Source organism: Dipodomys ordii, unplaced genomic scaffold (assembly GCF_000151885.1).
Source record: "Dipodomys ordii isolate 6190 unplaced genomic scaffold, Dord_2.0 Scaffold79, whole genome shotgun sequence".
NCBI classification, from domain to species: domain Eukaryota; kingdom Metazoa; phylum Chordata; class Mammalia; order Rodentia; family Heteromyidae; genus Dipodomys; species Dipodomys ordii.
The window spans coordinates 3,892,882-3,907,207 of NW_012267295.1; the positions used below are offsets into that span (position 1 = coordinate 3,892,882).

At 56.8% G+C, this 14,326-nt stretch overlaps 2 protein-coding genes across 2 annotated transcripts in view; both read right to left on the minus strand.

Annotated features, from left to right (window-relative positions):
• Positions 1–191, minus strand: part of Pdxp (pyridoxal (pyridoxine, vitamin B6) phosphatase) — a 7,479-nt gene extending 7,288 nt beyond the window's left edge. The window contains exon 1 of the mRNA XM_013024801.1: positions 5–191. Coding sequence (XP_012880255.1) covers positions 5–168 — 164 coding nt within the window. The 5' untranslated portion in view covers positions 169–191. The remainder of the gene's footprint in view (positions 1–4) is intronic.
• A 2,123-nt stretch (positions 192–2,314) lies between these two features.
• Positions 2,315–13,353, minus strand: Sh3bp1 (SH3-domain binding protein 1). Its single transcript, XM_013024802.1, has 17 exons — positions 13,156–13,353; positions 12,886–12,990; positions 11,586–11,662; positions 11,245–11,356; positions 11,082–11,158; positions 10,552–10,696; positions 9,623–9,691; positions 9,378–9,468; positions 8,842–8,987; positions 8,076–8,187; positions 7,687–7,768; positions 7,525–7,605; positions 6,660–6,776; positions 5,682–5,779; positions 5,196–5,364; positions 4,728–4,822; positions 2,315–3,086 (listed from the first exon to the last, which is right to left on the minus strand). Exons 1-17 carry the CDS (start codon positions 13,351–13,353, stop codon positions 2,659–2,661), a joined length of 2,202 nt encoding a protein of 733 aa, XP_012880256.1. The 3' UTR covers positions 2,315–2,658.
• Positions 13,354–14,326: the final 973 nt, after the last annotated feature.

Here is a 14,326-nt window from a genome sequence, read left to right on the forward strand (position 1 = left end):
GAACAGCGTCGCCTTGCCGGCCCGGGCCAGCCGCTCCAGCAGCTGCGGGGCACCGGGCACGGCGCGCTCGCCGTTCCACAACACCCCGTCGCAGTCGAACAGGACGCCCTGCGTCCGGCCCAGCACGTCGCGCAGGCCCGCGCCGTGAAGCTGCTCGCAGCGCGCCATGCAGCCGGCTGGCCGCTCGCACGACCGCGCCGTTCTCCCTCCGCGGGCACGGCGTGCTCGGGCCAATTCGCGTAGAGCCAATCGGTGCACGAGAAGGGCTGGAGGGCGGGGCCACAGCTTGCCTCGTGGCCAATGGGAGAGAGAGTTTCGGAGAGGCCTGGGGCCGCTTGCGAACGGATCTGGGAAAAAAGGGCGGGATCTCCGCAGCCACTGAAGACCAACAAAGAACTCGTTTGGCCGCCAGCCCCGCCTTCTTTCTCTGTTAAACCAATCGCCACCAAGTTCCAACTTCAACTGTTCTCTTATAGGGTAGGAGTCCTGGAGACTGACGCTCTTTTTAACTAATAAAAAGCAAAGAAGAGGAAAGGCGGCTCCGCAGCCAATCAGAAGCTTAAGGGAGCTGGTTGCTAGGACGAAAACTGATGCGAGCCGGGCGCCGGTGGCTCTCGCCTATAATTCTAGCTTCTCAGGAGGCGGCTCTGAGGATAGCAGTTCGAAGTCAGCCCGGAAAGGGAAGTTTGTGAGACTCTTATCTCTAATAAACTACCCCCCCTAAAAAAAAAAAGCCAGAAATTAAGCTATGGCTCAAGTGGTAGAAACTCAGGGGGTTGGAAATGTGGCTTAGTGGTAGAGTGCTTGCCTAGCATGCATGAAATCCAGGGTTCCATTCCCCAGTTTCTGGGTTCCATTCCTCAGAACCACATAAGCAGAAAAAGCCGGAGGTAGTGATATGGCTCAAGTGGTAAGAGTACTAACCTTGAGCAAAAGAAGCTCAAGGACAGTGCCCAGCCTGAGTTCAAGCCCCAGGACTGGCAAAAAAGCTCAGGGACAGTGTCCGTGCCCAGAGTTCAAATTGACTTTGGAACGTTGGAACCTACCTTTCAGAGCAAGGAGCTAAAACACGTGCTAGAGCAAGAGTGATTGAGGTTCTCCTGGACACTGGGGACGCTGGGGTCCTCTACACTAGCAGTAGACCTTTTTATGCGGGTGCTGGTCTTGAGGCTTGAACTGAGGACCTGAGTGCTCAAGGCTAGCACCCTACTACTTGAACCACAGCTGCATTTCCAGCTTTTTGTGGTTAATTGGAGATAGAGTCTCACAGACCTTCCTGTGCAGGCTCTGAACCTTGATCCTCAAATCTCAGTCTCCTGAGTAGCTAGGATTACAGGAGTAAGCCACTCAAGCAGGCTTAGACTTACTTTTTTCACATCTTATTTATGTTCAGTAAATGCAAAGATTGTACATGTACAGCTCTGTGGCTTTTGACAAATGATTTCTTAAAATCTGGAAGCATAGCTGGAACCAAGATTGTCAAGTTATGGTTGGGATGGGTAGTGTTTAGTTGCTGGCCAATTGTCCTGGGTGATGACAACTAAGTGGACCCCATGGAGATCAGAGGGGTGGCACTGTGGCGGTTTGGGAGAGGGGCTTCTGATATGAAGAAAACTGCAGATCTTAGGTTTAAAATGTGGGGAACTGTGTTTTCGAGTTGCAAGGTTGTCTGCCAATCTCAGAGAAGGTGCTGAAGATATGTGATCCCCACCCTAGAACTGCTGGTGCCGAAAACAATGCAAGAGAACCGCACCTTTGAGGTTCAGCTACACTGTCCCCTCCTGCTTCAGGCCTTTGCTTAGGTTTAGGTGGCCTCCAGGGTCTAGAATGTTCCACCAGGTGGGCTATAGGGGTAGTAGACTGCTAAGCTACTGTTTAGCTTCTGTATGTCAGAATGTATAGGAGTGACCCAGCTCTTCAGAATCAGAGTGCACTGGGCATTCAGCTCAGAGGAAGGTCCAAGTCCAAGTTGCTGTCACTTAGTCATTTCAGACCAGAACATAGAAAGGAGGCAGGGAACACCCCCTCCTCCCCCTCCCCCGGTTTTGTGCTGGTTCTGGGGTTTGAACTAAGGATCTGGGTTTTTCTTGCAATGCTGGCACTATACCACTCTAGCCACACCCTCACTTCCAGCTTTTTGGTGGTTATAAGGTAAGAGTCTCAAGGACATTTCTGCCTGCCTGGCTTTGAACCTAAATCCTCGGATTTCAGCTTCCTGAGGAGCTAGGATTACAGGTGTGAGCCACCAGGGTCCTCTTTCCCGCCCTGCCCCACTTTATTGCCAGGATAGAAAATAAAACTCATTAGGCAATGGTTCTGGTTCTGTCCAAAATAATTTATTTACCAGCCTTACAAAAATATGTTGGTGACAGAAAAATAATAGTCCTGTAGGAGCAGGCAAGCTGGTCCATCTTTCTGGGACCCTGCCAGAGTGGGGAGTCAGCTGTGGGGTTCCCAGCCCCAGGATGGAGAAGGTCAGAAAATTGGGGGAGGGGTTCTCTTCAACCTTCCCAGTCACAAGGGCTGACCCAGCAGTGGGTACCGAGGCACTTGTGGGCAAGGCTGGGGGCTCCACTCCTTGAGAGGCCAGGGAGGTCTCGGGAGGACACGGTGGGGAGGGGAGGGGCACAGAGGGCTAGTGAAGGAGGAATTGCCTGCTCAGTCAGTCTCGGAGGCAAGGACCCTAGGGCGGGGCTGAGGTGGCAGTGCTGTGCGAGTGGGGTCCCCACTTGCAGCCTCAGGGGCCCCTTTATCTTCTGGGGCCACTCCCAGATCCCCCTGAGCAGTGACATTCAAAGATCCTGGGCCAGAAGAGGCTGGGCCTGGGGAGGTCGGGCTGGGAGAGGCTGGGCTGGGGGACGCTGGGGACTTACGGCTCTGGCGCCGTGCAGGCTGTGGAGGAGCTGGAGGCAGAGGAGGTGGCACTGTGGGGGCCCGGAGGCTGGTGCCCACCAGACGGCGGGGCAAAGCTCGTGGGGTTCCAGGGCTGCCAGAGCCAGGGGGCAGGGGTGGGGTTGGAGGGGAGGAGCGGGTGCTGGAGAGCTGGGGGGGTGGCACTGTAGGCCTGGCGGGTGCTGGACGCTTGGCTGTGGAGGATGGAGAGAAGAGGGAGATCAGGTATCCACAGAGCCTGGGGTGCCCCCAAGCTTGGTCCTGCCGCAGGACCTTTGATCCTGCTGTCCCTGCCATATTGGCCCTCTCAATATTGAGGCGTCTTTGCAAGAAGAGCTCTACTCTCTCACAGGGTAAAAATAAAACAAACTTTAAGCCGGGTGCCAGTGGCTCATGCCCCTGTCATCCTAGCTACTCAGCAGGCTGAGATCTGAGGATCTCGGTTCAAAGCCAGCCTGGGCAGGAAAGTCCATGAGACTCATCTCCAGTTAGCCACCAGAAAACCAGAAGTGGCGCTGTAGCTCAAGTGGTAGAGCGCTAGCCTTGAGCTGAAGAGCTGAGGGACAGCGCCCAGGCCCAGAGTTCAAGTCCCACCACCAACAGGAAAAAAAAACAAAACCAAAACCAAAAAACTTTAGTTTTTCAAAGGACTTGTCGTGGGATATTATCTTTTTTGTTGTTGTTTTTTTGCCAGTACCTGGGCTTGAACTCAGGGCCTGGGTGCTGTTTTTGAACTTTCTTGCTCAAAGCTAATGCTCTACCACTTTAAGCCACAGCTCCACTTCCAGTTTTCTGATGTGTAATTAGAGATAAGAGTCTCAAGAACTTTCCAGGTTGGCTTTGAACAGCAATCCTCATATCTCAGCCTCCTGAGTAACTAGGATTACAGGTGTGAGCCACCAGTGCCCTGCATAATTCTGGCTTTTAAATAATTAACTGGAGATATGTCTCTTGGATTTATCTGCCTGGGCTGGCTTCAAACTGTGATCCTCAGATCTCAGTCTCCTGAGAAGCTGTTACAGGGGTGAGCCACAGGCACCTGCCACCTTGTCATTTTCTTTTTCTTTTTTGGTTTGGTCGTGGGGCCTGAACTTTGGGCCTGGATGCTGTCCCTCAGCTCAAGGCGAGCGCTCTACCACTTGAGCCACAGCACCACATCCGGCTTTTTTTCTTTTTGCTTATGTGGTGCTGAGGAATCGAACCCTGGGCCTCATGCATGCAAGGCAAGCGCTCTACCACTGAGCCACCTTCCCAGCCCCTACCTTGTCATTTTTATCCAACTTGGCCCCAAGACCCTGATGCAGGTGAGTCACCTGTGTGGAGCAGGTGAGTGGCAACATCTACTGAACACATGAGTGCGCTTGTCCCTGACACCTCCTCTGAGAAGCCCACCAGAGCTTCCCCACCCGAGCTCTCAAAGATCCTGGTTCCCACACCTACATCCCAACTCTGTAACAGCACCCAGGCTGGGCTCCTAGCCCTCTTACCTGCCCATCTCTGGGCCAAGTTGACAGGTGAGTGCAAGAGTGGACTCAGGAGACCCCAGGACTTACCTCCTGCCACCGCCTTCTTTTGTTGCTCTCTGAGGACCCCGGTTTCTGGTTGCTCCCACACTCATGCTGACTTTCCCCAGAGCCCTACACACTCTCTATAGCCAGGCTTGTTTGTCACACAGCCCCCTGTCAGGGAAACTGAGGCCCCGACAGGGCCCACCATCAACCTGCCCAAGGTCAGGGCTGGAACGTGAACTGAGTGCCAGGTGACAAAGCCCTGCGCTTCTAAGGACCAGCTGGGTCCCTGGTCTGCACAGTCCCCCCTCTCCCGCAGTCACTCACTCCTCCGTGCCGTGTCTTCTGCTGGGGCGTTGGTCTCCGGGGCACCCCTGCCGCCCCTCGGCGAGGCTGGCCTGGGGGGTGCTTCGGGCTCTGGCCTGCTGAAGGAAGGAGAGGGGGAGCAGAGGGGCAGCTGCTGTCTGGACCATCTCTGCAGAAGTCCCCTGGAATCTTGGGGTGACTGCCTGCTGTGAGATGGAGTTTAAGGCCCCAGCACCTGCTCCCCACCTCCTTGTGGCAGGAGCAAGGGCTCCGTGCTAGGCTGGATTCTGGTGAAAGGCACTTCTGGCATTGGCCTGAACAGTGTCTGGCTCACAGAAGGTGCTCAGTAAAGAGCGATCACAGGAGGCTGACAGCAGTGTCCCGGCTCCACCCCGCTACTCTGAAGCGGGAAGTGGGGCTCTGGTTCCCCTCACCCTTCCTAAGTCCCTGTGGGGCTGGGAGTGGCTGGTCATACCCCAGGACCCTCACCTCTCCTTCCCAGACGCTGACGACGGCGCAGCAGCGGCTGGAGCTGGGGCTGGGGCTAGGGAGGCAGCTGGCACAGCAAGGCTTGTCAGCTCCCCAGCGTCCGGCTGGTCGCTGACCTTGTCCTGGGGGGCCAGGGCTGAGAAGAGGCCTGACACGTTGAAGTTGATGTCTGGAGACAGAAGGAGCAAGGATCAAGTCCACAGCTCTCATCAGCCTGCAGCCCTGGGGCAGCTTTCCCCTGGAAGAACTGGACCATCAGGACTAGACTTGAGCTCCCCACTCCGACGTGACCCCAACACTGAAGCGGCCAAGATTGCCCCCATTTCACAGATGACAAACTGAGGCCCAGAGTGGAGGAGTCACTTCTGCAGGGCCTCAGGGTGAGTGTGGGCCACTGGGACGGAGGCCCGGTCTAGGAGCTCAGCGCGGGGCGGGAGGAGGGGCAGTGTGTGTTGAGGTGGGGTGACAGGAAGGCAGCAGCTTCACCTCCTGGGAAGAGGGTGTCCGCGTTCTGTATCAGCGCCTCGACCACACCCACCACCTGAATGGAGGACACCGAGGCGGCATCAAGCTGGGCCTGGTCCCTGGCACACAAGGGAGACAAAGCAAGTCATCGACTGGCAGCATCTCCAGGACTCTGCAATTCAGTGTGGCCCTGCCCTGAGCAGAATTGATGGCCAGTCTCCCTCTCTTCCCATGGCAGACATCACTAGTCAAACACAGATTCTTCCCACAGTTCTGGGATCCAGTCAGCCATTACCATACAGCTGTACTTAGCATGGGACCTGCTAATTACTGATGACCCCCTAATGTAGCACAGTACTTCACAGTTTATCAAACATTTTCCATTCATTATCTTTGTGTGTGTGTGTGTGTGCACGTGCACACGTGCATGCCCACGCCTTAAATCCAGGGCCTGATCCCTGTTCTTTAGCTTCTTCACTCAAGGTCAGCACTCTACCATTTGAGCCACAGCCCCACGTCTAGCTTTTGGCTCGCCAACTGGAGATGAGTCTCAGGCTTTTCCTGCCTGGATTGGCTTTTAACCTTAATCCTCTGATCTCAGCCTCCTGAGTAGCTAGGATTACAGGTGTGAGCCACAGGTGCACCCAGCTCCCATTCATTATCTAATTCACCAGACTCCTCAGAGTTATTTATATAACTTCTCCCCAATAAGCAGATGAGAAAGTGAACCCCACCCCCACAAGTGCCAACTCTGGAAGGCTGGGGGTAAAGTGAGAACCAGATCCCCAAGCTTCCAGCCTGCCAAGCAACCCCCCAAAGCAACAAAGGCAGCCTGTCACTCCCCTTACTCAGAATGCCTGACTCCAAAGCCCTATGAGCTGTGGGAAGTGGAGTTTCTGGATCCGCTCTAGGGATGGGGAAACCGAGACTCCTAAGGAGCAGAGGATGCAAGCAGCAGGTGGCTGGCTGAGGCCAGCTTCCCCATTTCTTTTTCCTTACCCTTCTTTCTCGGGTGGCCACAGCAGGTTGGGCCCCAGGACGATGGCGATGTTGCTGGGGGTCATCTTGTTCACCTCCTGCTCCTCGGCCAGCCTGGCCAGGAACTTCATCAGGTACCTGGGTGGGAGGAGGGCTTGGGCAGAGCCAGGCTATCCCAGGCCACCAGTGCCTGTGAATGGCTGTAAGGCCTGAGAACTTCCTGTCCTGGGGTTTGTAAAGCGTGGGACAGACCCCACACAGCATGGTTTTATTGGGGCTTGAACTCAGGGCCTTGTGGTTGCTAGACAGGAGCTCTATTGCTGAGCCAAGTCTTTAGTTAGCTGATCTACTCACTGAGTAGCCACTCTGTGTCCTGTACAGAGCAAGCCGAGAATTCCCAGCCACCCCCTGGGATGGCCATCACCTGTGTTGGCCAGTGCTGACTCCTGGTGGCCTCCTCAGGGCCATGCTGTGGCCACGTAAGGTTGGGAACCAACTTGGCTTTAAAGGGCCAAGAGATTTGTTTAATTCAATATCTAATATAAAAAGATATGAAACCAGGTGCTGGTGGTGCACGCCTGTAATCCTAGCTACTCAGGAGCCTGAGATCTGTGGATCACAGTTTGAAGCCAGCTTAGGCAGGAAAGTCCTTGAGACTCTTACCCACCAAAAAGCCAGATGTGGAGCTGTGGCTCAAGCGTTAGAGCACTAGCCTTGGGTGAAAAAGCTAAGAGACAGCCCCCGGGCTCTGAGTTCAAGCCCCAGGACCAGCACACATGAAGACAGGACCAGGACTTCAGAAATATTTCTTAGGACACCTAGCCAGTCTGGAGTGAGAGCCAGGCTCTGTCTTTGGGGACAGCTGGGGGAGTGGACGTGGGCTCACCTGAGATTGTGGAGGTTCTCTGGGGGCAGGCGGCTGCACACCTGGCGAAGAGCCTCCAGCCGGGCCCCAGACTCCTTCAGGCTAAGGAGGGAGAAAGACCCCACAGTGAGCAAGCTCCAGGCCAGGCCTTTGCAGCCTCCTCCCACCATACCTCCCCCTTACCTGGCTGCGCCCATCCAATCATCATAGAGGCCAAAGGTCATCAGGGGCTCAGGCAGCTCCCTGAGATAGGACTTGAGGGCACCTGATTGGGGGAGGGGGTGTCAGAGGCAGGCACCTAACTTTCTCCACATGGAAGGAACCTTTAGTCCTGTTCTCACTCACACGTTTAATCAAGGTCTGACAGCTTATTTGGTACAGTCTAGTTATTGATCTCGCATGTGCATTTCAGGGGGTTCATGACACCGGACATCGGGAACCCCTGTGTGTTCAGGTGTCCCCTTGGCAGGGCATCAGGCCTGAAGCTGACCCATCATGGGGTTATTTCAAGAAGCTGCATTCCATGCCCGACTCCCCACCCCCACCCCCAGTCTCCTCTATGGCTTGGGTACCTGCCACTGCATGGGGGTCGGAGCAGAACTCCTCCAGGCTTTGTGGGTCGCAGGCCATCGTCTGCTTGAGGCGCTTGAGCACCGAAGCCCCAGCAGCCAAGCGGAAAAGACCCTGGGGGGCAGGAGGCGTGGATGAGGGTGGAGCAGGGCGGGCAGGGGAGGAGGCCTGGTAGCCTGGCTTCCTATAGTCTGGTGGGCAGACTGGACCTCCTGGCTCTCACGGGTCTAGAATTCTGAGCAAGAGGCCAAGCTGGGGAGTCTTGCTGGGGAAGTTGTGGGGAGAGAGGAACCTGGTTAGGCCTGGGAAGGGAAGTGGGGTCCCGGCAGGAGTTAGGAGGAAGCTCACAATCCATTTCTTTTGGGGTGTCTTCTACCTAAGGTTCATCCAGGTATTCACACCCAAGGTGTGAATATGTGCCACCATGTGCCAGATACAGCGGCGTGTGACAGAGAGATGGCACCTCATCAGCTGACTCTGGATTCCTCTTTGTTTCTGCCTTCCTCTTGCCAGATGGGGCCCATGAGGGCTTCCTCTGAGAGTCACTGGGACCATTAATGGTCCTCCAGGGGACTCTTAAGTGGATCAACGAATGCAGAGAGGGCCGGGCCCCCATGAGCATGCCAGAGGAGGCAGGGTTGGATCTGTGATAGGAGGCAGGCCTCTTCTCCCCTCCCCTCAGGTGGCCTCACCCAGGGAACTGTGGGCAACCAGCTGGGGCAGCATGTACTAGTGGGGGGACAGCACGAGGCTCCCCAGAGTCCTCACCTCCTCCTGCATGCCCTCGGACAGCAGCATCAGGACGCAGGCCTCGATGGGAAGGGCGATGTCCCGGCCCAGCTCTTGCAGGTGGGTGCCCAGCGCCACGCCGTACACCCTGGAGAAGGGGGTGGCCGTCACCGAGGGGGAGGGGTCTGCAGGGACGAGACACATCAGAGGCCCAGAGTCCTCCTGCCCCAGGCAGGGAGGCTGGGGCACACGGAGGCACCGCCAAGGGAACTCGGGTGGGACCACCCCTCCCCCCAAATCCCAGGAAATGTCTGGAATCATGCAGTGTACCTCTCCAACGTCCCTCTCCCTCTAACCTCCACTCCCCTCTGCCCTAGGCCAGGCAGACCCTCTCCCTTCTGCCTCCTAGCAGGTTGCCCAGATCTAGTCCCCACCTTGATTCTATCCTCCCCACAAACAGAATCCAGACATCCCCCCTGCCCTCCCCGCTGCTCAGAAGTCATCCATGCCTTTCGGGATGAGGCTCTTAAGCCCTGAGCAGGACAGGGTCAGGGGTGGGGTCACCAGGTCCCCACCTGCTTGGCTGTGGTTATCCCTCAGCTCGGCCAGGGCCGTGTCCAGCGAGCTCAGTGACCTGCGATGGTAGTCCGCCTGGATCTCCAGGAGCTGTGGGGGCAAAAGGGCCCCCTGGGGAGGTGAGGAGAGCTCAGCTCCCCCCACCCTCACAGCAGAGGCCCACCATCTCTTAGGGGTTCCAGGAGCCCCTCCCTGTGGCATCCACCCCAGGTCCCAGCTGGCTGGAGCTGGGTCTCGGACTCACATGAATGAAGTAGTTGGCATAGGAGTCCTCCTTGGTGGCAAAGTGATACAGGTCAGCCAAGTACTCGTCCTTGGGGACAGAGAGACAAGAGTGTCACCAAGTAAGCTGAGGGTCTACCTGGGAAACTGAGGCTGGGAGGAATGGTAACCTGTGCAGGCCATCTACAGGGGCCCAGCCAGCTCTTCTCTCTCTGAGAAGATCCTGAGGACTCCTGAGCAGACTCTGGGCCTCATGACTGGGCTCCACAAACTTAGCACTGTGCCTAATTATTTAGTGTACAATTATTCTTCCATATATCCTTCATTCGCTCATTCACTCACTTAGTAAAGACCATCCACCCATCTACCTACCCATCTATCCATCCATCCACCCATCTATCCATCCATCCACTCATCCAGTAAGCAAACACCATCCATCCATCCATCCATTCTCTCATTCTCATTCACCTAGTCATCAAACACCATCTATCCATCCATCCAGTCAGAAAACAACATTCATCCATCTATCCATACATACTTTCTCCAATTCACCCAGTTAGCAAACACCATCTACCCATCTATCCATCCATTCATTCATTCACCCAGTCAGTAAACACCATTCTTTCATTCATTCACTCAGTAAGCAAACACCATCCATCCATCCATTTATCTACTCATTCATCCAGTCAGCAAACACCATCCTTCCATTCACTCATTCACCCAATCAGCAAACACCATCCATCCATCCATTCCTTCCTTCACTCAGCACACACCTAAGAGTCCAGGAAACACACGTGATGTAGCCCATCCCGCTAGCTCCCACGGAGGTGCTGGCCTCAAGGGCCAGCTCTGCTGTTTGCTTGTCACTGGCTTCAGTTTCCTCATCTGTGCAATGGGGACAGTACCCAGCCCTGCCACCCCTACGCGTCAAGGGACGCGCTGTCCCCTCACCTTGCACTGCTCCACCTTCCTCTTCAGCTCCTCCTCCTCCTCCTTCAGCGTCTCCACCTTGTTGGCAGTGGTGGTATGGCTATAACTGCCTGGACCAACACCCAGGCCTTGGCTGCTACCAGAGTTCTTGGCTGCCTGGCTGAGCCTGGGGGTGATCCCAAGATGGTGCGGTCACTAGCCACATTGCATATCCAGAGGTGAGTGTCCCCTGTGTGCACCTAACCACAGGACTGGACAGTTTACAGATAGATGCAAATCCCTTGGCCTCTGCCCAGCCTGGTCCAGAGAGCTCTAGGTGGCCCTCTGGTGGTAGGCTTGGTGATCACAGCTGCCCAGCTACGGGAGGGGGTTGGGGGGGAGGATAATTCCTGCCATCCATGGATGTTGGAGCATTGTGGGATTCCAGGCTTTGGAGTCACCCATAGTACCAGCTGTCATCAGCACATGCACAAGTGCACCCATGGGCATGCAAGGGCCCTAGTGTGGCAAAGGCCTCACGGCTCTGTGGCTGCCCAGGCCCAGACTCCTACCTGCTCTTGAGGGCACTCCAGTCAGACATCAGCTTCTGCAGGCTCTTCTTGTGCTTCAGGATGGCTGGCAGCTCCTCCTGGAGGCGGGCACGGGGAGGGTTCAGGGGCTAGGAGGGGAGCCCCAGGCTGGGGAAGCTGGACCCAGGGGCAGAGGCAGGGTCACCTCACTCAGCCTGCTGAGTGGCTGCAGGACATCTTTCTCCAGGCTCATCTCAAACTCAGCCAGGATGCGGGCCAGCTGGTTCTGGATGGCGCAGCTCATCTCCAAGGCCTTCCTGTGGACAGACGTGTGGCCAGCGGGCCCAGGCTGGGTGAGGCCTGCACTCCCCACCACTTCCTGCCCTCCCATTTGTACTGGGCCCTGTGCCTTCCCACATGTGGCCACTCTCACCGACCTGGGCCTTGCTCTCAGCCTGGTCATCCTTTTGGTGTGACCACCTTCCCCTCCCGGCCCAAATGGCTTCTTGGCCCCCTTGGGTGAGGGCCAGGCCCGTCCATGCTCACCCCATGCTGGAATCAGGGTCCAGCTCCTTGAAGCTCTCAGCCATCGTGGTGGATAAAGCCATGAGAGGAAGCTTCTTCTACAGGGGGGAGGGGGAGGGGGGAGGTGAGGACACCTGCCTGCCTCCCTCCCCCCACCCCACCTGCACACCAAGGCCCCCAGGAGAGGGGAGAGAAAACCCAGCAGGCCCACCATAGTCACAGGTGAAAATGAAAAGCAGATGACCACAAGGCTCCCAGGACCTCTTTACCCCTCTCCCAAAAGTAACTTGATAGGACAGGAAGAAACAACCAAGTCCCACTACAAACTAGGAAACTACTATGTGGATGGGGCAGGGAACTTGCCCAAGGTCCAAGGAGATGGCCTGGCAATGGGACACTGGCTCCTCCTCCTGCCCCAAGGCATAAGAGACTGACTCTGCTGTGCGTACCCTGCGCTTCTCTATGCTCTGGCTTTATTGAATGGTGTACCCCTGTGTGTGTGCATGTGTGCATGCGCGTGCGTGCACACGCGCACACATACACGTACCTGTGTGTGCCATAATAGGGCTTAAACTCAGAGCCAGATGTTACCACTCAAGGCTGGAGCCACACATAGGCCACACTTCTGGCTTTTTGCTAGCTTAATGGACATAAGAGTCTCTAGGGTTTATCTGCCGAGACCAGCTTCAAACCTCCATCCTCAGAACTCAGCCTCCTGAGTAGCTAGGACTTACAGGTGTGAGCCACCAGTGCCCAGCTTTTTTATTTTAGGTGCTGATTTTTTTTTTTGTTTTAAATTAAACTCAGAGCTTCTCCAGGGCCTGTTATATACCCGGCAAGTGCTCAACCACTGAGTACCACTCCCTGTGGGATGGGAAACCAGGGTCAACCCTAGCTTTGGTGGCTGACTAGCTGTGTGACATTGGATGAGTGAATACAGGGAAGCATGTCTCCTCGTGTGCAAGCAGCACCCCTGCTAGGGCTGCTGCCAGCCTGGGGTGAGAGGCTGCATCTGCACACCTTAGCAACAGACGTGAAGGAACCATCAATAAATATGCCTGCTGACTAATCCCAGTGTCATTCAATCCAGCTCAAGAGGCGGCCCTACTACATAGCCTGTTGGGCCCGCTGCTCGTCGGAGAAGTTTGGGTGTAGCCAGAGCCTGGCTTTGGCTCATCGTGCAGAGGGAGGAGGGCTCAAGAAGGGATGGGGAGCCTCAGGAGTGAGGTTTGGTGGCAGAGGCTTCCAGGGGTGAGGAGGACCTATGCCGATCTGGCTTTCCCTCCTGCCCAGGCCCCTCCTCCCCGAGACCCCCACTCACCACCCGCTTGTCCATGTCAGCCCCACTCTGGCCCTGCAGGCAGGCCTGCAGCCGTTTGTGGACATTGTGGGCCGCTCGCTTGGCTGGCTCCAGTCGCTGCTCCACCTGGGAGAGAGGAGTGAGGGGGGTGGCCGTGCACCCCCCACCCATTGCTTTGCTTCTCCCTCCCCCTGGAGCCCCCAGATGTAGTTCCCACCCACCAGCCTCTGCCCAGGCTGAAAGCCTGCATGGGCCTGCCAAGCTAGCGGGCCGGCCGGTCCAGGCATGTACCTGCAGCAGGTCCTCTCCCAGGAACTCGGCTGTCTCTGTCTCCGTGGTGCTGCAAGGGGGAGGGGTTCCTCTGCTGAGGCAGCCTGGGCTAGGAACCCCTCTGCCCTGGGACACCTGGACCCCCACGGTGTCCAACACCCCTCCCAGGTGGGGCCCACCCAGGTGTGGCCTGTCTCCTTCATCCCAGACTGAGCACATTCCACTGGCTGGAAGGTTTGCTTCCTCCTCCACCCAGGGCCCAGTCCTGACAGAGGATGGACCTTGACATTGAAGGAGGCCTGGAGAGCCATCCAGGCCCATCCATTTTAGGGATAGGAGCAAAGTTTCTCTTCTCCCTACCCCTCAAACTGTCAGCCTACCCCGGAAAGAAGAGGCCTGGGGCTGGCTTCCAGAACGGGAAGTACCCAGAGCTGGGACTCGGGGACTGACCACACACACACACACACACACACACACAGATGACTCTGGACTAGCTGTGGGCAGGGGTGTAAGTCCTAGTTCCTTGCCGAGAGACACACCAGGAATGTGGAGGCCCAGAGCAAGATGGCCAGAGCAGCTTGCCTAGGTACCCCCCCCCCAGTCATTTGTGCCCCTGGGAAACTAGAATGAATTCTCTGGACACCCCATTGCTGTCCCTGCCCCTGGCCCAAAGAATAGGGAACTCCCAGGCCAGGGGAAGAAGAGCAGCAAAGACAAACCTCAGCCACTCCGGAAACTTCCGGTCTCTTTGCTTACTCGCCCTCCCCCCAGCTCAGGCAGCGGGGCAGATCGGGGAGACCTGGGGTTCTTTCCACCTGAGCCGGGGAGAAGCAGACCTGCGGGCTGGCGGAGGCAGGGCGCCCCCTCCTCCACCGGCCGGGACCCTGTCCATCTCCTCCCCTAAGGTCTGGGGCCCTGGTCAGGGGGCGGCGGGGCTCCCCCTCCTGCGGGGGCACCGGAGGCGGAGGCGGTTACTGCCCCATTGTCCAGAGGGCACAAGTGAGGCGGGCCGGGGGTCACGGTCCACTTGGAGGCTCCCCTCGCGGTCCCCTCAACCTGGGCTGGGGCGCCCCTTTCCCCAAGATCAGCTGTGCCCGGGAGTGAAGGGGGGTCGTCTCTCTCTGGGGGGGAGCAAGGAGGAGGAGGGGCGGGGGAGGGTCCGGCGAGAGGGCGGCGCTCGGGGTCCCCCCCC